The 23,218-nt window shown below is 46.4% G+C and overlaps 1 protein-coding gene across 1 annotated transcript; it reads left to right on the top strand.

The window, feature by feature from the left end:
* Positions 1-1,623: 1,623 nt before the first annotated feature.
* Positions 1,624-22,968, top strand: PPTC7 (protein phosphatase targeting COQ7). The gene is made up of 6 exons (XM_071445103.1): positions 1,624-2,280; positions 11,283-11,462; positions 14,144-14,342; positions 16,433-16,556; positions 18,184-18,313; positions 19,679-22,968. Exons 1-6 carry the CDS (start codon positions 2,079-2,081, stop codon positions 19,735-19,737), a joined length of 894 nt encoding a protein of 297 aa, XP_071301204.1. The 5' UTR covers positions 1,624-2,078; the 3' UTR covers positions 19,738-22,968.
* The last annotated feature ends 250 nt before the right edge of the window (positions 22,969-23,218 follow it).

Genomic DNA, 23,218 nt, shown 5'->3' with positions numbered 1-23,218 from the left:
AATGAGTCTGTCAGCCCTGAGCTCACCGTGTTCCTCAGTGTTTGAGCCGTGGCTGCTGGGCAAAGTGGCACAGAGAGAACCCTTCCAGCCCCGGAAAACCCAGCACTGAGGCATGGAGAACTGCACAGCCAGGTAATGCAGGACAGGTCACCTTGCACCAGCCTGAGCTGCCTCAGGGCAGGCAGCAGCACTGGACGAGGGGTCAGGCCAGGCTGGGCTTGAACTAGACAGGACCTGGACAGGGAAGAGGAAGAAGGAGACTCAAGGAAGGGAAGGAATGATTCTGTGGGGGAAGCTCTGCAAATATGTGCTTCCCTTTGCTGATAAAGGAGGGTGTGAGGCACTGAGAGGAGCTACCTTGTTTGTCTGCTCTCACACCCTGGCAGCAGCACGCCCTTATCTCCAGCACCTTGGCACATTCAGCTGTGCAGCCATTCCCTAACCACCACTCTGGGCCTGGGCTGCTCCTCGTGTTCATTCCCTTTCTCCCCGTTCTAACAGGAGGATTAATTTTTTAATAAGTTTGGATACAATTTCAGCCTTAGCTGGATAATTCTCACACATTAAGCCTTTAGCAGTGTAAGAGGGGCAATGCTGTCTGTGTCAAGGTGCACGGGGAACAAAATGCCTCCGTGTGGTAATGAGGGTGCTTCAGCAGCGTTCTGTGGTGGATGGCGGCACAGAGCTTTTCGCTGCAGGCAGCTCGTGGGGCAGGTTTCACACTTTCCTCTGCTGTATTTACACCTCGATTGTTTGTTGTCTCGGGTTATAGAAGTGGCAGCAGCCTCTCGTGCCTGTACCCAGAGGAATTAAACGAATTTGCAGAGCAACCTGCTGGGAACTTCCAAGGGGACAAAACCATTGTTTGCACACCCACGAGCAGCACGGAAAAGCGAGCTGCAGAAAATGAGGAATTGGGTCTTTTTGGGTTTCTGCAGCATTGATGCCTTGAAGTGGTTGCTGTTGAAATTGTCCAGCTGAGCGCTTTGTGTCACTCTCAGCTACAATTACCGTGCTTTTATGGGGTTTGAGCCATGACTGCACAACACACACCCTCCTCATCAGGCTTTTGTTTGGCATTTCACGTTCCTTAACCAAAATGGATTAACTGCCAGCCTTCGCACGGGTTTGCAGAGCAGCCTCTCAGCGCGGGGCTGAGCTGGCGGTGTCCCCGGCCGCTCCGAGCCGGGCAGAATCGGGCGAGTCCCGCTCGGAACAAACCAAACCCGGCACAGCTCCGTGACTCACATAACCGTCCTCAGCAGGCACGGGGCACCGCCGGCCAGCGACTCCCCGCCAGTTATTCGGAGCACGCGAGACACGCGGGGCGTGGAGGGCAAGTATGTGGGTTAGGCGCAGCCGCGCTGTGCCCGCTGTGAGAGCGTTAATTAATTGCGTTAATGGCGTTAATGGCGTTAATTGCGGCCGGGGCCCGGCGGGGGCGGGGGCGCGGGCCCGGACCCCGACCCCGCTCGGCGCCGCGGGGGCTGCCGGGAGCCGCCCGCTGTTATTGTCCCGCAATATGCAAATGAAGCGGGGCGGGGAGCCAATGGAGGGCGGTCGCGCGCCGCCACCGCGCACGCGCGCCGGGAGGCGGGGAGGGGGCGGGGCCGGCCGCGCGCCCCGCCCAGCGCCGGGGCCCTCACCTCACCTCAGCACGCGCGGCGAAGATGGCGGCGGCGGCGGGCGGCGGGGCGCGGGGGCGGCGCGGGCGGCTCTGACCGGGCACCGCGGGCGGCGGGGAACGAGCCCGGAGGGAGCCCCGAGAGCTCCGCGGGCAGCGGGGAGCTGGCACGGCCCCCCTCGGGGGGCGGGGAGGGTGGCGCGGAAGGCGGGGGTGCTGCCGGCGAGCCCGGCCGTGAGGGGCAGCGCGAGGGGCAGCGCGGGCGGGTGAACCGCGGCCGCGGCCGGAGGGACGAGGCTCCGCGGCGGGCAGGGCTCGGAGCGGCGGCGGCGGCGCGGGCCGGCGGGCAGGGGAAGGAAGGCTGGCGCCCTGCGGCTGGCGCTCGGCGGGCAGGAGGCGGCTGCGCCGGTGGCTCCCCGCGTTCCTGGCGCTCGGCTGCTGGGCGCCCCACGCCATGTTCTCGGTGCTCTCCTACGGCAGGCTGGTGGCGCGGGCGGTCCTGGGCGGCCTGTCGCAGACGGACTCCCGCGACTACAGCCTGGTGACGGCCAGCTGTGGCTTCGGCAAAGATTTCCGCAAGGGCATCCTCAAGAAAGGCATGTGCTACGGGGATGACGCCTGTTTCGTGGCGCGGCACCGCACCGCCGATGTGCTGGGTAAGTGGCTGGGCCGGGGGCTGAGGTGGCTTCGGCCTCGCGGTGTGACCCCCCCTCCTTCCCGGAGCTGCACATGGCGAGCGGCTCAACGCCCGCTCTCAGACAAAGGAGCTGGTTCTGCCTGTCAGTGTCACCGTGAGTTCGCTATTTTAGCTTCCCAAGGAAGCTCTCGGGCTCTTTGTTGCAGCTCTGCCCGCCCTTGGCGTGGGGGATTGTGTGTGCCGGGTGTCCGGGCCCAACCCGGGCGTCTCACCTGTGGGTGCATGTAAGGCCTGCTGGCTGCAAAACTCAGAGAAACAGCTCCCAGTGCGTTTCACTTTCTGTCTTTCTTTAAAACCCGAGCCCCGTGTACATGCATTGCATTTAAACAGACAAGATTGCTTGAACGGGGCACTTCCTGATTTTAACGCGTGCAATGTCCTTGTCAAGTGAAAGGCAGAGTGACATTGAGACTGGAATCAAATGTCAAACTTCAGTTTCGTTGTTTGTTCTGGCCTGATTGCCCTCTCTGGTTTTGAGTCACTGGCGAAATGAATCTTAAGGGTTCAAATTTTAAAAGAGTGAGTAATTATGGATAATCAATAGAATCTTCAGACTATGAGCAACATTGCTTTTGACAGTGCTTTGACCTTTCTCCTGTGTACTCAAGGTTGAATTTGGCTGACACTCTGCACAAGTCAGTCGTGGTGTAACTACCAGAAGCAAATTTTTACCAAAACTTTGACACTTAAAAAAAAGCTTCCTCCTCCCTGCCCCTGCCCGTGGTTTTTTGTTTTGTTTTTTTTTTGTTGTTGTTGTTTTGCATTTATGTATTTTAAACCGGTGGGGGTACCTGTGCTATCTCATGCTGTGGAAGTGGCTGGTGGCTCTTCAGTTTGGCGCTGTCGTTGTAACTTGGTTGCCATTTAACAGAGCTGAAAGGTTTTCCTCAGGAAGCTGCAAGTTGGTGCTAGGTAACAGTTATTGCTGCTGGTTCTTAAAGAAGCTGTTACTGTAAGAGTGATGCCACAACTCTCAAGATGTGGAAGGTTGGTGGGTGCATTTTAGACACTCATCATCTTCTCTGTGGTGCCTCTTCCAGATAAACTCTTTGGGATTAGAATTAGCTGTTGGACACCCTTCCTTTAGCATGTGACTAACCCTGGCTGCCTTTAAAGTTCATGCTAGACCAGCACTGATAAATAACTGAGCAATTGGTGTTTGCCCTTAAGAGAAATGCAGGATCTCCTGTACTTTGAAGTGGACTCTTTGTGTGGGCAAGAGACAGATTTAGCCCTATTTGATTATTGTTAGGGGGTTTTGGCCATATTTGGTAATTAGTGTATGTGGACCTACAGTTTGTCTTGTGTTCCTGCTGGAATCAACAGAGTTGCATTTCTAAGTTGGTCTTTGCATTCATTTTCATGGCAACTTGGAAACAAACAGAATTGTAGCTCCACTTAAGGATCAGACAGCAGACAGGGCAGCTGACCCAGGATGTCCTAAGTACCAAGAAGCAAATAATTTAAATAGAAAGCCTGTTGGTTTGTTTGATTTTGGGATTTCTCCCCCAGTAAAGCTATTTTTATGTCAGTTCTTTATTGCTTTTTTAATATATATACTGAAAACCCAAACTCTCTGTACTTCCTGCAAAAACAGGAATGTTCAGGTGGGTTTTGATGCTTCTAGCTTGATGCTCTTTCATCTTCATCTGTAGCTCCTAGGTTTACAGACATGGTTTTCTCCAGTTTCTGCTGCTGAGGTCATCTCTTTATTCTCTCAGCCAGCCCTTTTGCACTGCTGCAGAGACAATTTCAGCACCACCAGGGTTTTCTTGCCCTCAGTTCCTCTTATTCCCACCACAATTCTGAGGTTCCTTCATGATTTTTTTTTAAGACCCTCCTAAATTTTGTGCTACCTCAGTACCTAACTCTGCACCTCAACAAAACTGCCTGAGCTGCACTGGTGGGGTTCAAACTTCAATTTTTGACATTTAAGGAAGAGGCTCACGTGGTTTGAGCCAAAGTGAACACCTGGCACAGTAAATTCCAAGTGTGCCACTTGGAGTGAGGAGTCTTCAGGGACAAAGGCAGGCCAGATGATGAATGTAACACTCCTCTGTGCCAGAGTTTTCTAGAGCCAGTGCACTGTGGAGAGCCTGCCTGTGTGGGATGGCTTGGGTGTGGTGGAGCAGTGAAGGAACTACTCCCAGGCACTTGGCATGAGTGCTTGGGGATTCATTTTCTTAGGTCAAACAAGAGTTGACTTGGCAGTGTGTTTATGGCAGAATCAAAATGCTAAACACTTCTTTTGTTGTATGTGTGCTGTGTAGTTCAAAGGCTGAATGTTTAACAGTGTCTTCTAGTCTGAGCTTTATCCTTTCCCAGTAAGACCAGCAGAAGGCTGATGAAGGTGCAGCTTCTTCCCAGTCCTCCCATAGTTCAAGGCTTGATTAGGCCTGTTACTGGTGTACTTGAATCCTTGAGGGTTTTGTCTCTCAGTTTTGCTTTTATCTGGAGCATACTTGTCAATTTTGCATATTTTCTTCCCATTCTGAGCACAGGGAGAAATGAGAAGCTGAGAACAGGAGTTTTTCCTTAGGGATCACCCTAAGGAAAGGAAATGGCTTTACTGCTAATATTGATCTCTGGAGCTTTCCAATCCAGGCCTGTTTCCTCTCTCTGCTGCTTGTACCACCATGTACTCATCTGTTCATTCACTGCCAGTGTCTTGGGTGTTCAGATCCTCAGAACATTGAAATCTCTCCCAGAGATCTGGGAGATCTTCTGTACTGCTTAATGTGTGATGCCTTTGGAACTTTTGAGGACAGAAATCCTGTTTTTTCAAAGCTGAAAACCAAAACTCTGACACCTCTGTTTTTTCTCATTAGCATGCAAGTAGGATTTTTACTACATGGGGAACGAGCCAAATTTTAAAAATGAACCTAAACAGTTTTACAGTCATTTCACTAAATTACCAAAAGTAAGAGTTAAAGCCAAGGTTTTCACCTCTAGAAATTTTGAGGTGTCACATGCTAGTGATAGTTTTTTTCCTTAATGTTGGGATCTGCCTTTTCTTGCTTGTTCTGGCCTTATCAGGCTCCTGATGTCTTTGCTGGTTTTTTATGGATTTTCCGAGCTGTTGTGTGAGTCATTATTGAAACATTGCAGCAGCCACTGCGCACCCCGTGACAGCATCACTTATACAATGTCTGTGCTGGGCACAACTCTTGGGTGTAGCCAGTGGGACTTGACTCTTCCAAACTATTTCTGTCCCCTGGAGTAAGGAAAAACTGTCTGGCAGCAGGAAACTGTTTGTTCACTGCAGAGTTAAAATTTGGCAATTGTTCTATTTGCTGCAAATCTTTGATTTTTAGTATTTGGAGTGTCTTGGTGCTGCAGGGCAGCTACTGTAAAGTGAAAAGAGTTGCACTTGGTTTGAAAATGTTATCAGCAGCCTGCATAGGAGGTAGGTAAAACTGCAGAGTGCCAAAGCCCTGGAATATTGTTAGTGTCACCAGGAAAAGTCAACTTCAGCACCTAAAAGGATTTGTAGGTGAAATGTCAAGGTTGTTCTGGCAGCTGTAGAGGAGGGAGGGATCCTTCCTTGGAAGCCTGAAGGTTATAGAGGACTGTGTTAAGTGGTTTATTTGGTATCATACCTATTAAAGAGATTGCTGCCTTATCACAACTTATCACACTAAAGGAGCCGAGAATCGCCCTCCTCCCTCGGAGTCACCTTTCACCCACTGCCTGTGGGAGCTCAGGGAGCCTGAGAGGCAGGATCAGAGATCTGCACAGCTGCACACGAGTCTGAGTCTGGAACAGGTCACAGGAAATGTTCTGTTTAACGTGGGAGCATCGGTGCTGGCATTTGTAGGGACACTACAGACTGAGAGCCACCCCATCAACAGTCACAGGCTGACTGGTGTCAGCAGAGCTGCTCTGGGGCAGCATTGGATGTAACCTCTGAGAATGAAACTTCTATCTGGTTATTCTTCTTTCCCACAGTTTCTGCAAGGACGTTGCACACAAGTACTGAGGTCACAATTTCCAGCTGAACACTGGTTTTAACTGGAAATGCTATTGATGCTTCTTGATGGCAGCCAGTTTTCCATTCATACAGATCTTGGCCTGAAGGAAGAGCAGGTTCTGTCAGAAATCAGAGGGGAGTAAGCAAAGCTGAGCACAGTGCAGGAGCTGAGGGTTAATAATCATCCCTGTGCATAGGAAGCATTGGAAAAATCTCCTGCTCTTTGCTCTGGTTCCTCCATGCTGTGAATGCTGAGCCTGGGGTGGGTCAGGCTGGCAGGGATTGATTTCAGGGTCTGCCCCCAGTACCTGCCCTTCCTCAGCAGCTCACAGTCACTGAACACTTGAGAAATTAGGTAGTTGTAACCAGGGAGTTTTTTTATAAAGCCTGCAGAAATAATTTATAGTTCAGTGAGCTCCCCAGATGCACTGAGTGATTTCTCAGGCTTCAATAAAATAGGGAGGAAATCTTCCTGGTAAAAATCTGCTTCAGGAACAAGTGTGCTGTAGTGGGAGGGGAAAACAGATAGAAGGAACTGTTGCTTTCTTCCGGGAGTAGATGCACAATTTAATGTTTCCAGTTTGTGTTTCTCCTTCAGTTTGTTCCTCAGATCATTGCTCACTTTGCCTTTGCTTCTTGCTCCTTGTTGTCACTTACCCAGTTACTCTTCCAGAACCTTTCTATTTTCATGCAAGGGTAGTTGAAGTTTTACTGTAACAGTGTGAATAAGTAACCTTCCCTTCTGTAACTTGTTAGCACTCACACACCATCTGTCCTCAGGGATTTGTATTTAACTGGGTTATTTCTTTGTCAAAGCCTTGAGGGGGGTAGACACCCCTCAGCCCCAACAGATCCAGGGAAGCTGCTGAGGGTCAGTGCTGGCTTTGGGCATTGAACTTGGTTTAGATGAAGAACCTGTCTAGGTGTGTGATTTATCCCACCACTGATAAAACAAGAAACCTTATCATTTTATCTCAGTTCTGATGTTGACAAATACTAGGTGCTACATTTCAGACTCGTGTGGTGCAACTCATTGCACTTTTTTACCATTTTAGCCTCCATATTTGATGCAAAATTCAGTTATAAATATATCCTTTTGATGTTCTTTTAGCAGTGATTCATTGCTATTTCAGGTAAGGATCTCAAGAAATTGAAAGTTCAGTAGGATGTGCGGAGTGCCTTAGAAAGTTAATTGTGGTTGCATGCAAAAGCAGCTCCTGCTGACACACTTGTGCCTGCCTGCTGCTTTTCTGTGTGATTTTTATTCTTGGCTGATGCAATATTTCAAAATGTCCAACTCTCAAGAGACTTTTGGGACAGGGTGGTACTTCTGACCGTGGGCAGGTTCATTTGCCAGCTAACCAGAACTGCCCCTTAATATAAATAACATTATTTATATTAAACAGGGCTTGATCAGTATCAGGGCTTTGTTATGAACTTTCAGGCTGTTGAGTTTATATTTGCTGGGAGCCAGGAGAACACCTGGATCTCACTCACACAAGTGAGTGGTGAAAAGCAGATATTGCTGCTTTCAGCACTGGCTGGTTTGCCCTGGGCTTCTGCAGGGAGCTCATGTGCTGGCAGGCAGAACAGCTTCACATTTGCATTTCAGCTGGAATCTTATCCCAGGTGCTTTTAGCATTTTGAAATCAGCTTTAACAAGTTTCACCACCAGCATCTTCCCTGGCTCAGTTTCAGTGCTGCAGCATCAGTCATTTGTGCTTTGTCTTGCAACTGCCTGGCAGGTGTTTCTCTGAGAGAGATTTTGGTATTCTGAGGCTTTGAGGAGCTGGAAAAAGACAGTTCTTGGATTGACACATGCAGCAAGTATTTTATCTGGCAGGCATATTTCTGTTTTCCAGCACAGGGCAATGTTAGTGGAGTGTTAACTCAGATTCTGAAAGATCTTTGTAATACAGTTAAATACTTGAGAAGTATTTATTCTTTTGAAGTAATTTATTGTGAAATTTTCAATTGCTTTATTTACAGTGGTGGTTCATCTGGCTGCAGGCATTGCACTGTCACGTGGATGCTTGTGTAATTTCTGCATGGGCTTGAACAAGGAATAGCCACAGAAATGTTCTTTGTATAAAATTTTCTCATTTACTGAATGGCATGAATGAAAAAAAAAGCCCAGGGTTTGTGTAGAGTTCAATTTCAGCAATTCTCAGCCATGCATTTTGGTTTAAATGTCCTGTGATTCCAAATTTTTAACATGGTTAATACTAGAACTCAATGGCTTATGGCTCAAAGGAAAGCCTCAGTATTTGTTGAAAAGGTCATTATTTTGAATATATACCTTCTTTTTTTCTTGGATAAAAGCAAAGGTATTGTATATAAATAGAGCTTGGCATTATTCCTTGGGAGTGATCCTGCCAATAGCAACACCTTTGAATTTTCTTTTGATGACAGAGGGAAAACCTGGTATTAATCAAGGCTGGGTTTTTAGTTTTTGCTACTTCTGGAGTTGGAAACAGTTTCACTCCTTGTTTGTTGTATATCAAATAGCACAAAGTTTACTTAAGCTTTATTCTCATTTACATTTCATCTCTTTCAGTAGCAGTTTACTCAAACTGTTTCCAAGTCACATATTCCTTTCCCAGGTGAAGCTGCTCAGTTTACAGAGATTGCAGAACATGAAGGTGCTGGGTTTATTTTAAAACCATATTGAAGGTTGGACAGGATGATTAAAGGTCTTGGCCCCAACCTTTATAAAGCCCAACCTTTTCCATTTGGGGCAAGGCCAAGAAATGGAGTTGGTGTCTGCTGGGGGTTGTGGAGGTGCCACAGGAAGGAGCCCTGGGGCTGCTCCTGGTGCAGTGGTTGTGTCTGTTTGGGGTGGGGAGGCAGCAGGGCTGTCCTGGTGCTGTGGGATCAGGCACCCTCTGCTCTCAGCTGTGGTGCCACACAGAGCCAGGGGAGCTGCTGGGGGACCCAGAGGGTGCTTGCTTTGCAAGGTGCTGGCAGAACCTACTTAAAGCTGTTTATAGAACAGCAGCCAGGAAGGCAGACAGACAGACAAAGGCAGTGCCTGGCTCAGGACAGGGTATGAAGGGTGCTGCCATGATGATGGAGTCACATTTCCTGCCTGGAGTAAGAAGTGAACAAAGGAAGGCAGATGGTGTACTCGTTTTTCCTTTAAAAATGGAATGGGTTCTGATAATTGACCTTCTCAGGTGCTTGCTGTGGTGGCTTTCTGGTCCTCTGTGCTAAAGCTGCAGTGTTTGTGTGTCAGTGTTTCCCAACATTGATCTAAAAGGATTTTCTGGATCGCTTGAGGGAACTCTGTAACTTCTGCTGAGCATTCTTTGCAACTGCCTTGGGAGCCAAGAGCTTTGGGCAGCATTTGTCAAACATCTTTTCATTGCATTAACCCTGTTGTCAGGGAAGCAGTGCAGAAATACATCTGCACTGTGTTCATTTTAAAGGGCAGGAAAAAAAATGTTGGTAACTTCACATAAAGCACCATCATTAACCTGAAGCTGAGTTTCTGTTTCAAGTTGCAGATGTAGAACCTTTCCTTCATGATCTCTTGTTCCAGCCTTGTCTGTGTGGCAGCAGAAAGCAAAGGGTTAATCCAGTATTAACCTGAGGGGGTGAGAGCTGTAGGGAGAGGATTAATCTGTTCTGGAAGAGTAGAAAAGTCATGGCTGGGAATGCTGGGTGCTTTTGCACGAGCTTCTTCCCAGGGACTGCTCAAAGAGGTGAGTGCAGGGATCTGCATTCCTGTAACATTCTTCTGAGAAGGCAGAGGGACAAAGCAGGTGTCTAAAAGGTTGTGCACTATTTTAGGGAGAAATCTGATTAATGTTGATGGGCTATTGAGAATCTGGCCATAACCTCCTGGCAGATTACAGTTCACGCCAAGGTCGGCTCTAACCCTTCCAGCTCAGTTTCAGCCCATGTCCCGTGTGAAGGGCGCTGGGAGATGAGCAAATTGACTTTTCTCTTCTCACTCACATTTTCATGCCTTTGATGATAGCAGAGGTTTTTTTTCCTGAGGAGACTGTCCTTCAGCACAGTCTGAGCACTGACATTCACTTTTTGTGCTTTTATCGTGAACATATTTCAGCTCTACTGTGTTTTGGAAATCTCTGCTTGAAATGGTTTGTCCCGTGCTGAGGATCAAAAAGATTTTGGGAGAAATTTCCACATAGTAGCATTCTAATCTCAAATAATACCTTCAGCAGTATTTGGCTTTTATCATTTAGGCAACTGGAAGAAGTTCAAAGTTCTTGAACCAAATGACCAGCAGAAAATGTGTCTGCTGCTCACCTCCCTCTGATCACCCCTTTCCATGACCACAGTCACTGTTTTCCCTTCCCTTGGAAGCTTCCCAAACTTTGGCAGAATTGGTCTTATTTTCTGATACCCAGGTTGTTTTGAATAACTGAGAATTCTCTGGATCATAGTCAGTTTTCATTCTCTCTCTTGGCTGAAGCTGTAAGCAACAAACTCTCCTTGAAAGGGGTAGGTCCCAGCATTGTGTTGGTTGCATGGATTTTGGAAAACACTTGTAAAATGGAGATTTATTTTCTACAGAAATTGAGAACACCAAATAGAAATCATTGTCCTTCATATGAGGAGGTTGTCTGAGGAAAAACTGTGCTGCTGAATAGCAGGAGGAGTTTCTGTGTCATTCTGTACTAGCTAAAATGTTGACCTTCACTTTTGAAATGAATAAAACCTCTTTCCTTTTAATGGACTGATGAGAGGTTAATGGGATTGAATCCCCATCTTCCTCATTCTCAGCATTAGATTTCTACCTTCCTTTCAGCAGTTCAGATTCTATTTGGAGATTTGTTGGGGAGCTGATATCAGAAGATACCTTCAAAATACTCAGAAATTCATTTGTTAATCAAAAATGTTTTCCAGGCAGGTGCCATGTCCTACATTTTAGTACTAAATATCGTGAATGTTGCTAATAATTAAACCCCTTGTTTTGGAAACCATTTCTGTTGAGGTAACTCTGGTTTTGTGTTTCCTTGCAGGGGTGGCAGATGGTGTTGGTGGCTGGAGAGACTACGGGGTGGACCCTTCTCAGTTCTCAGGGACTCTGATGCGGACGTGTGAGCGTTTAGTGAAGGAAGGACGGTTTGTTCCAAGCAATCCCGTTGGAATTCTCACTGCAGGCTACTGTGAGCTGCTGCAGAACAAAGTCCCTTTGCTTGGTAAGACACCTGAAAGGTGGCACTTGAGTCTGGGTTGTGTGGTACACATGGGCTTGCTGAGGGTGCTTGGATCTCTTGTCATTGTCTGCAGCAAATCTGCAGGCACTTAACTGCTCTTCATTAACTGAAAGCATCGAAATGCAGTCGCCTTGGTGGCATCCTTATTTTCTCTAAAACTGTTCTAATTAATTTAGTAATGCAGGGAGTGTTGATGTGTGTGTATTTATATATAAAATAAAAGGCTTTCTGTGGGAAGGGTGAATTCACCAGAGTTTGCAGAGTGAGTTCTGCAGTGGAACATACTGCACATGTACTCACTCTGTATTTTATATGTATAAATAACTGTTCTCTGCTGAAAACTCTTCGTGGTACTGGTTACAGCTTTCTGCTTCAGCTATGCAAGGAGAAATATTTTCTGAGCATGATTGGATGTAGCTCTGCTCATTTCTGGCCTAACTCTGCTCCTGTTGCCTTTTATGTCCAGTGGACTCAACCCCAGTTGGTTGACTTGAGTAGTTCATATCACACAATCTCTGGTAGCATTATTTTTATGAACTTTGTGGGGGGATTCATTGCAGATCTTTCTGAGAGCCAGCTGAAGTAGATGCTTCCCATACTCTGTGTCAGCATTGGTGGGACACAGGACATTCAGCTGCCTGGGGACTGGGAGCAGATAGAGAGGCCACACTCAGCCTCAGCTGGCAGCTCTGCCAAGGGGACACTTCTCTAAAGGACATGAGACCTCTTCTGCTCCAAGAAAGTGTTTGCCCTGCACGAAATGTGCACAGCTCACCTGACCTTAAGCTGCTGTGCCAGAGCAGTGCTGTGTGAGCTATATTTAACTGTCTGCTGAGCTGGGAGCAGATGTTCTCGCATTATACGCCTAAAGAATAGGTTGGAACCTCAGGAGTGACCTTAAGTGTCACAGAAATAGCAGTGGTCAGTAATTACATTAGGATTTGGGGTGGTGAATGGTGCTTATTTGTGCAGAGCAGGTGTAGCTGTAAGTGAGCTCAAAGTGGGGCACTGGCAGGAGCTCTCCCTGTGCCTTTGGAGGTTGGGCTTGACCTTTGCAGTGCTGAAAAGCAGCGTGTGCTGAGTCACAAGATCTGAATTCCACTCATGGCCTCCTGGTTACACTCTGCTAATAGAGTTAGAATTTGAAACTAATGATCCTTAGTGTTTCTCCTTTAACTGAGAACAGTATTTTTAGAAGGAGGAATAAAACCCTGGAATTACCGCAGCAATGAGCATTTAGAGTTTATTTAAAATAAAGGGACAGGGGAAGACTTCATTAAGGAGGATTCATTGGGCAATAACTTCTCCTTGCTGTTGGGCTTTAATCCTGGATGCTTGCAAGGTTCATCAGGATTGAATGCAGCAAATCATGTAAAATAAAACTGAAATGGGAGGAAACTGTGCCATGTATTTAATCACTCTTGTGTTGCAGCACAGTTTTGGACACTGTCACATGGAAAATCAGATTTTTTTTTCCAGAGATACTGCTTTGACTTAACATTTATTAAGGACAGGGAAGGTCCTCTGTGATCACTAGAGAACAGATTCAGGGCAAGTGCATTGCAGGGAACTCTCTGTGTTAGGAAGGGAATTGTCTGGAACAGGCAATGCCTGGAGCCTGCTGCACTTCTGCACTGGCAAGCCTGACCTAAGCTCTGCTCACTGCAAGCCTGTGGTCTGTCCTGCATGAGCTGTGCTTGGAAAACCCTGCTGGAAGAACATGGGGGTAGAAGGTGAAGACAGTTCATGAGCTGGTGGTAGAGCTACAGCACTTCTGCCCCATATTTCCCCCTCTTGGGGACTGAAAGGTCCTTTGGTGGCTGTGCTGTCCTGTCCTGTTGGCAGAATTGAGTGATTGCTGTGAAGGACTTGGGGTTTCTTTGCAATACAGCATTTTTGTGGCTTGCAACCAAGCACAGTTGGTGGCTACTTCCCAGTAAATGAATGGAGAATTCCTCAGTGCCCTCAAGCATGGCTGGGATAGTTCCAAGCACAATTGACATAATTTTTCTGCTATTACTTTAATTTGGAATTGTATTTGTCTCTGAAACATTTGTTTTCTTAAACTTGTAGAGTTGGTGTCCTGAAGATGTGACAGGATTATTATTTTTAAACCTGAAGCAAGCTCTGCAGAGCCAGGCTGGGAGGAAAAACATTTCCTGTTCTGAGCAGAGAAATGCAGCAGGGCCTAATACTTCATTGCAAACAGTTCTTTACTTGGTGTGGTTTATTTACAGCTGAGTGAAACTGTGTGGAGAGCTCCTAGCATTGTATGGATGCTGCTAGAATTCTATTATGTCCATGATTTTGGAATTTCAGGATTTTATGTGAGTTCTGTAAATCCGGTCCTATAGCAGAATGTGCTGACATATGTTGGGATGGAAAACTGTAAATAAAGCCAAACAAAACCAGGTATTTGTCAGCATAATGTGTTTACCAAAATCAGTGCAGGAAGAGTAAATTCTACACAAAAATCATAGCTTGTATTGCAAAGATTTCTAGCATTTTGCTGATTTGATTTTATATTAATTCTGCTGTTGTTGAGTATTTCCATTTCTCTGACTTTGAAGCTTTGATGAATGTTGTAATAATTGACCTGTTGATCAGATCAGAGAGAGAACAAGCAGTTTCTGCAGGGCTGACTGCAGTCCCTGTGTTTGCAGGGAGCAGCACAGCCTGTATAGTAGTCCTGGACAGATCAAGTCACCGTTTACACACAGCCAACTTGGGAGATTCTGGGTTTTTGGTGGTCAGAGGTGGAGAAGTCGTCCATCGATCCGACGAGCAGCAGCATTACTTCAACACTCCCTTCCAGCTGTCCATAGCTCCACCAGAAGCAGAAGGAGTTGTCTTAAGTGACAGGTAAGGGGGAAGAGGAACTTGAATTTTTCATCTGTGCATGTGAGCAGCTCCCCAAAAGATGCAGTTTTGCTGCTGTGGGGTTCTCCTGTACCTCACAGGATATAAGCACACATCCAGTCAGGTCCTGCACCTGCCACCCTCCCTCCATGGGTGACATCAACATTTCTCACCTTGTACTTAACTTTGTACCTGTTGCACAGTCTGGGTTTATTGGTCTGTTCATGGTGGCTTATTCCCATAGCCATGGGCTTGTTCTGATCCATGGGAGGATGTCACCCCTAGAGCTGGACTGTGCCTCCCAGCAGAGCTTTGGTTCCAATCCCTGCCTGTGCTCTCTGGGGACTGTTTGGAGTAGCTAATTTAGATATCTTGGCACTGAGGTTGCAAGCACTTGAAGAATAGAGCAGAGGGACATGTGACTGTAACTTGTGTTTCCAACTTGCTGTTTCCAGCAGCATATTGTATTTGACCAAAACCAGCAAAAAAACTGTTTGGCAGAACACCAAGCTGGGAATGAGAGTATGAGGAAAGGACAATCTGTTCACAGAAATGAGTTGTTTCAAAGGCAGGCTTGTTCTTGTGTCTTCCCTTAGGAATGTCAGGCTGATCCATCCTGACTTTGTGAATGCAATATGAAAGAAACTCAAAAATAAACAGCTTTCAAATATGTGTTAAAATTCAGCTTTCAAAATGTCTGACTCATTAAAGTGATATCCCTCATCTGAGCACAGGGAGGTGGTAACAAGATCTCCAAAAAATGGCCATGGAATAAAGGGAATGCAGTAGGCAGCTGAAATGTTGGACCCAACCTGCTTGATTCTATACAGTATCAGGGCTGATGCAGTAAAAATTGAGATTTTAATCCAAAATAGCTTTTTCTGAAAGTGTTGGTTGAGCTGTTGAAACTCCTGACTGACCCATTCTTGCATGTGGTTTAATTTCTTCATTCTGCAACGGCTGAGAGGAAGCCAGGGTAGGACTCTGAAATTAGAACCCTTCAGTAATCCAAGATCTTTGTTAGACTAAAATTAAATGATCCCTTGAAATTTCAGAGCTGTAAAAAATCTTTCATTTTTCTGAGATTCTCTGTCATCCGTAGGAAGACGATAAAAACAAAAAGCAGAAGGATAATTGATAATGTCCAGTGGAAGTCAGGGAAGCCAAGTAATCTGAGTCATGCAGTAATAAGGAAAGCACAAGATAAATGTGCTCCCACACTTGAGCTCTGAATCATGATTACAGCTCTCTGCTGGTTCCTGCTCTGTTCCTGACGTTAATTAGTACTCATGCTCCTTGTGGAAACGCTTCTCCTGTCCTTTTTTGTTTGTTGGCCCAGTTCAGTGGTGAATTTGGCTATATATGGGCACAGGCAGGCAATCTTAACTCCATCAGCCTTCCTGAAGCCACACATCAGTTGAACAAAGCAGCTCCTCTGTGTTTTGGCAGAGCCCAGTGGCCTGGGATGCAGTGATCTCTCCTTTTTACAGAGCCCTGAAGAGTCTTTAAAAATGAAAGGTTTGTTGTTATGTTGCTTCTGAGAATCAGACTTTGCAGCAATATTCATGCCCAAACTGGGTGTTTTCTGCTCTTGGTGTTGTGTAATGTGTTAGGCACAAGCATTCCAAAAGACTCTGGTCTCCTGGTAGTGATTTCCAGACATGTTTCATATTCCATTGAATTAGAAAGTGATTCAGAATCCTGAAGTGTTTGGGCCAGGCCTGTTATGAATTGTTCTTTCAAGTATCATCTCTAACATCTTCTAGATGAGCAGAAGGGACCCTGAGCTGCCTTTCTGCTTACTGGTTTCCTTGGAGACACACTCCTGAAGCAGATTAGTTTGCAGGATTGTTCATGTGGGAATTTTAAGTGCAAATCCTGGGTGTGGGAGCTGGAGCAGGACCTGTTTGCAGTCCCAGGGCTGTGCTGGAGCTTTGCTGGCAGCCCATGCTGGTGCTAAAGCTCCACAGTGAGTGATGACCCCTTTCCCTTGCACAAAGCCCAGAGAGAGTGCAGGGAGAGGCTGTGGATGTGCTGCTGGAGGTGTTGGTGTCTGTGAGGGCTGCAGTGCTTTAACCTCTGTCCCTCCCCAGCCCCGAGGCTGCTGACAGCACCTCCTTCGATGTCCAGCTTGGGGACATCATCCTGACTGCCACAGATGGGCTCTTTGACAACATGCCTGACTACATGATCCTGCAGGAGTTGAAAAAACTGAAGGTGAGTGTGTGTGTGTTCTCAAACTCTCACATATTTTGTGCTGGCTGAACCTTTACAGTTCCTTCCTTTACTTCTGACAGCTGAAACCTTTGTGCTTTATAAAAAACCCCCACAAAGTGCTGTATCCTGAAAAGGCTTTTCAGGTAATGTCCCACGTGAGCAGTGCAAGGGACATTGAGGCCAGAGGGCTTTCTCTTGGATCTGCATCCAGAATCAGCAGCTTGGGCATAAATTCCCAGATAACAGCTGGTTCCATGTCAGGAACTGCTGAGGGAGGGAGAGGAGGAGGGGAAGGGAAGGGAAGGAGGAGAGAGCAGGGGCTGCCTTTGGCACACTCTGCACCTGCAGGTTGGAGCTGATACACAGCAAAACACAGAAGCCTCTCCTGGGTCACTTGAGGGTGAGCTTACACTTAAAATAACTTTCAGCTTCTCTAACCAGTAATTCTGACATAGAATGGGCTGTGTGAATTGTGGGTTGCACGTGCAGTGAAAATCTTCAGTGTAATCTTCTGTTAAAAAAAAATCCTGTCAACTTTTCCACATTAGTGACCACAAATGTTCTTTTTAAATAGTAAGAACACATTAAAATATTTTGGCTGAGAACATTTAGCTTCAGGCTATTTACTTAGAGAAAGGAAAGTACACTTAAGGAGATATCAATATGTATAAACTCCTTGAGGAAACTATTTTGCTGTGAAATGCAAATAAGAGCATTACAGTTTGATTTCAAGAGAACTTGGCCTCCTGTTATCCTGCAGCTCCACAGGTCACTGATGTGTCACAGGGGTTGCAGCCTCCCCACACCCTTGTCTGTGCGCAGGGTTGGGCTGTCCTGGCTGCCCACTGGAGTTGGAATTCCCTTGTGGAAGAAAGCTGAGCTCCACCTTTTGGTGCCTTTGGGAAAGGCACTGGAGTTCCCCAAGAGGTTCAGCCAAAAGTTAATCACATAAATGCCTGCTAATTCCCAAACCTGCGGGGAGGGCTCTTGAAATGACAAGGCATTTAAAAATGGTTACAGACAAAAAGAGCAGTGCTTGTCTGTCACGTTGGCTGGAGTGAGAAAAGCCTGGGAGGAAAGCAGCAGAATTACTGAAACAGGAAATAAAAAGTCCTTAAAATGCAGCCTGGAGAAAGTGTGTGTGCTCTCAGTGAATTTAAAGTGCCCCTTCTCCCCAAGGGTGCTCTTGTCAGTTGGGGTGAGAGAGCCAGAGGTGCAAGGCTTGCACTCAAAATAAAACAAAAACTTCACCAGAGCCTGCCTGGGAGGGAGGGAGGGAGGGAAGGTCCTTGCAGGGTGCCTGCAGGGACAGCTGCCAAATGCCCTGTTCCCTTCAGGTGACACAGTTTAGTCTGGTTTGAGTATTATTCTTCTAAGCTTCTAAATTCTGGAAATCCTCCAAACCCAAGTCTTGAGCTGCTGGTGGGGATTTGAGGTCTGGCTGTCCCTTGTGAAGATCCACAGCTGTAACCCAATTTACAAAGGCTCCAGAATGGGGAAGGCTCTGTTTGCAAGGGAAGTGATCATTAATGACTTGGCAGGAGGGATCTCCAAACCTCACAGAGATCAGCACAAAAACTTCTGTAGGCTTCTGTACAAGAATAAACTCTTCTCCCCATGGATTTAGAACTCCAACTACGAGAGCATCCAGCAGACTGCACGGAGCATTGCTGAGCAAGCCCACGAGCTGGCCTATGACCCCACGTACATGTCACCCTTTGCACAGTTTGCCTGTGACAATGGATTGAATGTCAGAGGTAAGAGCTTCTCCTCCTGCCACTGCTGCTGTCCTGGTGAGATCTTTAGCAAAGTGAAGTTCTGCTGTTCCAGAATCCTGCAGGACAACAGAACAGTTGGAATGTGGTTGGCCGGGGAGCACCAAGCTCGTGTGGGATTTGGCAAAGCCCCCAGGGCTGCACGGGGCATCCTGGGCCTGGCAGAGCAGGAGCCTCCTGTGGGGAAGCAGCTGGAGCACAGAGAACACAGCACCCTGATGGGTTTATTTTTACTGTAATCTGTGCACTCCTGCCCCAGGAATCCTGCCTGAGATCAGTTCTGCTCCTGTACATGACTTGTTGCTTGCATTCGGGTGTGTGGGTGCTGTTGTGTGAGGGTAGTTTTTTTATTTTGGTTTTTAGTTTTTTTTTGTTTTGGTTTTTTTTAAGGTCTCTTCTTACTGCTGTGTTTCAGCTGTTTTCTGCCCACTCTTTGGTAGATTTGGGATTGGTTTTTTGCTTGAAATTTGCAACCCTTGTATAATTGGCATCCCCATAGTGATCTGTCTGGTTCTACTTCTCTGTTTTAGAAAGGCACTGGCAAAACAGCTGGCAGAGCTCTGAGCCTGAGCAAACACATTTCTTTTAATAAGTTTTTACTTTTAAATAAATTAATAAATAAACAAAATTCTGCCAGTAAAGATATTCTCATCTCTGTATCAGAGGGGCAGAGTTTCCTGCAAGAACCTTAAGCTCCTCTCCTCAGGTAGCAGCTGTCACACTTGGGCTCTGTGTTGCTCCAAGCTCAGTCACTCAGTAGTGAGGCTGCAGATCCCAGAGTCCAAGGGATTGGTTTGACTTCCCACATATGAAAACTTCTCTTTCTGGGCTGTTTCTCCAGGATTTGAGTGTGTTGCTCTGGTTGTTGAGGATTGAAAAATAACTATTAAGAATGTTAAGTAGCTTTTAGGAAGGCCTGAGGTAATGCAGTGCTGGAGAAGATGCTAAAGAGGAGTTTGATTTACAATGGAAATTCCTGAGGAGATCTGATTTCATGGCAGTTTACGTGTAGCAAAGCAGTGTCAGGTGTTTTGTGCATTTATTAAAGAGTCTGCTAGGAACAGGCTTTGAGCTCTGCCAGCTCCCAGCAATGTTCAAGGTTCTGACCTCTTTTTCATAGTTTGATCTCACTGGAGCTTAAAAGGAGAGTGGTTCAGTGCTGTGTTCAATGTCACTGCGCCCCTCGGTTTGGAAAGGAGGTGGGGGAGGCGGAGTTTGTGTCCACTCACACCAGGTTTTGGACACTTAAACCAATGTTAAAAGAGCTTTCCTTGGGGAATATCACAGATCATCAGCAGACACCCCCCTGTGGTTTGATGCAATAAGAGGGTTTTGCTTCCATTGCAGGGGGGAAACCAGACGACATCACCGTCCTCCTGTCCATCGTAGCCGAGTACACAGACTGAGGTGCTGCTGCTGCTGCTGCCCGAGCTCCCCGGGCCCCTGGGCCGGTTTCCTGCTGGCAGGATTGTTCCTTCCTTCCTTCCCAGCTGCTCCTGAGCCCGGAGCCTGGCCCCAGATGCAGCTGAGGCCCTCGCTAAGAACCACTCGTAGTCCACTGGTCTTGGTCTGCCAGCAAGAGATAAAGAAGCTCAAGGCTTGGAGCTTGTCTTTGAGAGCTTGGTCCTTGTCTGGAACAGGGGAGGATCCATCCCACGGCGTTGCTGCATTGGAGATGTGACTTTCCAAGGAGTGGGATTGGTGGCCACCTTTCACACTAGATCAGTAGGTAACGCCTCTGCAGAGGGCACCTGACTCTATTTCCTAGGAACGTTCGCTGTTGTTGAGGGTGTGTTACAGACCCAGTTCCATAAAGCATAGTCTTGTTCCAGTGATAGCCCAGGTTTTGTGTTTCTGAGCTCCGGTTTTCAGGAGATTTATAACTGCTGTAAACATTCTGCTCTTGCCATCCATGGTGTCAGCCTTAGGAGCCTTTTCTAGTACGAGATTTCAAACAAACCTAGTTCAAGTTATATGGATGCAAATGTGTTTTGTGATTTCAGGTGCTTAACTGTGATCTTAAAAGTTCTGCAGATCATTCGTCCATAATGGGCCTGGTTCTGGATGTTTTGGCTGTGGATAATTATTATTTTTTTTAAACAAAACTTCTAGCTCAGTCTCAAACAGTCGGGCTGGCCACAGTTGAGGTCTTTCAGCATTTGAACCCATCTCAGCCTGGGATGATGGTAAATGCTACGGTGGGAGGTTGCACGAAACAGCTCATCCTCAACTCCGAGCGGCTTCACTTTGGGTAGATAATTCTGTTGTTGATATCAAACATAATTTGTGTTAATAATTGCCACTCTTGCTTGTAGAACAGAATATGCTGCACCAGTTTAAGTCCAGTTGATCCTTTCTGACTCCAACAGGCACCTCCCTGCTTCTGCTGCAGCAGCGGCAGCAGCGAGTACGAAAATGGAAACTTAATGAATAATCAGCAAAGCCTACATTTCATTTTAACTAAAGTTTAGGGGTTTCAATGATCCTAAATGATGTTTACAGTTATCTAACAGCCACTTTGCAATATGACATTTCCTTTTCAATGACAGTAGCTCACGTTTGTCCCCCCTTTTCCAGCCAGCTTTCCTTTTCCTTTCCTGAGGCTCATACGAAAGCTGAGAGCTGTAAAGATATATATATTTTTGGTCAGTTTTTCATTAACTTTTTTGCTGGTAGAGAAGTATGTAGAAATAAATTAAAGCCATGTTTTTATATATAAAAAGTCGGGTAATGTTGCTGTTTAGGTGAGTGCAGTTAAACTTGGTCAGTAAGGAATCTTGTCTGCTCTCAAGAGGAGATTTTTACTACCTGGTTTATTGTATTAAAACTGTTTAAGTTTGAGGTTACCTCAACTTGTTTAAAGAATTTTTGTGGACTTGTACTGTATATTTGCGTAACTATGTCAAGCTTTTATTTAAGGTCATTTAACATGTACCATGTACATGTCATTTTACTATATTTCAGTGCATCATGCTTGTAACAGGCATTTCATTTATAATAAGTGATTAATTTGGGAGCTCTTCAGTAATTTATCTGCTATTCCTCAATTGGCATAATGTTAGATATCTACTTTAAATCACCTTGTAATTACTCGTCAAAATGCCTTAACTACCCTAACTTGACCAAAATAGGATTTTGGTGAGGGTATTGGGAGGATTATATTAATGAAGAAAAATTAATTAGTTTTGCGACACACGAACAGTGAGTGGTGGAGAACTTTGCACAACTTGTCAGTCCTTGTTGTTTTTAACCTGAACAAGCTGTCTCTGGCTGTCTTGGAGGAATGTATTCACACGCAGAACAGGGCTTTGTTTCTTGTTTGGGAGGGGCTTCTCTCCCGACTCTGGCTGTCTTTACATTTATCCAGTATTTACTTGCACGCTTCTGGATTAGAGCAGATTTGATCAATTCTTCTTTTCCTCTGCCCCGTGGCCCCGGGCTGTTCTCTGCTCTCAGCACAGTCCCCAGCGCTCCCTGTTCCCCTTCCCGGCTTTCCAGAGCTTTCCCTGGGGACGTGTAGGGTCAGAGGGTCTGGAATTCCCCCATTCCCGCTCTTCCCTGTCTGTGTCCACAAAGCCGTTTGCCTCATAGCACACCATGACCTGTTGGGTTTTTTTAAATAAAGAACAAATTTGGGTTTTGATTTACAAATCATGAGTTTTTCCCTCACCGGGCACACCAAAGACCAGTAAAGCTTTTAGCTTTTCCATCTGTTTATAAAGCAATACTGTATTATAAAGAATTGATATTTTTATCACATGCTTGATTGTTTTGGGTTTTTTTTAAGACGTGCACTCTGAACATATCAAACCTGATTTTTTCCTATGAACTTAATGCTGTCTGCGCACAACTGATCTTTGGAGAAGGAAAGGACAGGGCCCATCCTATCAAAAATAATTCCCAGCGATGCATGAAGCAGTAACACTTGCTAGGGTTAGGTCAGTGGGAATGTTCACGAGAGGAATGTACAGAGAGGTGTTTGCTGAGCCTTGGAGCTGCTGCAGAGGGTTGTGGTTTGTGTTGGGAGCTGCTGGGTTGGGAGCAGGGACCTGGAGGAACCCAGGATCAATGGGGATTTAGTGCCCCAGGAACCCGGGATTGCTGCAGCAGCGGCCGCGGGGATTGGGTGGGACAGGGCGAAATGTGGGGAATTGGAGAAGCTCTGAGGCTTTTGCTGTTTCCTGGCTATCTTTGGGAGAGCTGCCACATACAGTCCTAAATGTCCTTGTCAGGCTGAAAACAAAACCAAACCAAAAACCAGATTTGGGACCAGGCAGTTACAAGTGAGTTGAGGAGAAGGGAGAGGTGATGATCTGGCAGGGATGGGAAGGTTTAGTGATGGAATGTCCATCCCTTGGTGAGGGACATCCTTTGTGCAGGGGAGGAGCAGCTGCTGTGTGGAGAACCCGACTGTATGCAGTAGTTTCTGACAAAGATAGCTGAAACAATGAAGCAAATCTGAGTCTGTATCTGAGGATGCTTTTTTGTTGCTGTTAAAATGAGACTATCATCTATGCTTACCCAAGAGGCAATTATGTGAATTTCATGTCTGAGGTATAACTTATGCAGGAATAGTTCTGTAAATACATTTAAATAAATTGTAAAGATATTTAATAAATATAGTATTTATACTAAAATGTGCTTTTTCAAGTCAAGTTGCCTGCAAACCCTCTGTTTGTTGTGGGGATGTGGTTGGTGGCACAGCCAGGGCTGGGGGCTGGGCTGTCACTGTGCCCTCCCTGCCCTGCTCTCAGCCACGCCTGAGTGACACCCAGTGCCTCCTGCAGCAGTCTGGCAGAGAGATAAGGACCCTTCAATTGACTGGGAGTTCAGTGTCGTGTTCCAGGGTGACTTTGGAAACACTGCACTGCCCTGACGTGTGCTGGG

The sequence above is a fragment of the Agelaius tricolor genome, unplaced genomic scaffold (assembly GCF_023055355.1).
Source record: "Agelaius tricolor isolate 1412-34295 unplaced genomic scaffold, bAgeTri1.0.p SCAF_20, whole genome shotgun sequence".
NCBI classification, from domain to species: domain Eukaryota; kingdom Metazoa; phylum Chordata; class Aves; order Passeriformes; family Icteridae; genus Agelaius; species Agelaius tricolor.
The sequence above is the reverse complement of the archived record's forward strand: the minus strand, read 5'-3'. Positions and strand labels throughout refer to the sequence as shown.

Bases quoted from the DNA above. Each gene is read 5' to 3' on its own strand.
- PPTC7 (XM_071445103.1), top strand. From the start codon at position 2,079: ATGTTCTCGGTGCTCTCCTACGGCAGGCTGGTGGCGCGGGCGGTCCTG. The intron at 16,557-18,183 runs GTGAGTGTGTGT...CCATGGATTTAG, and splicing joins AGGAGTTGAAAAAACTGAAG to AACTCCAACTACGAGAGCAT. The intron at 18,314-19,678 runs GTAAGAGCTTCT...CTTCCATTGCAG, and splicing joins CAATGGATTGAATGTCAGAG to GGGGGAAACCAGACGACATC.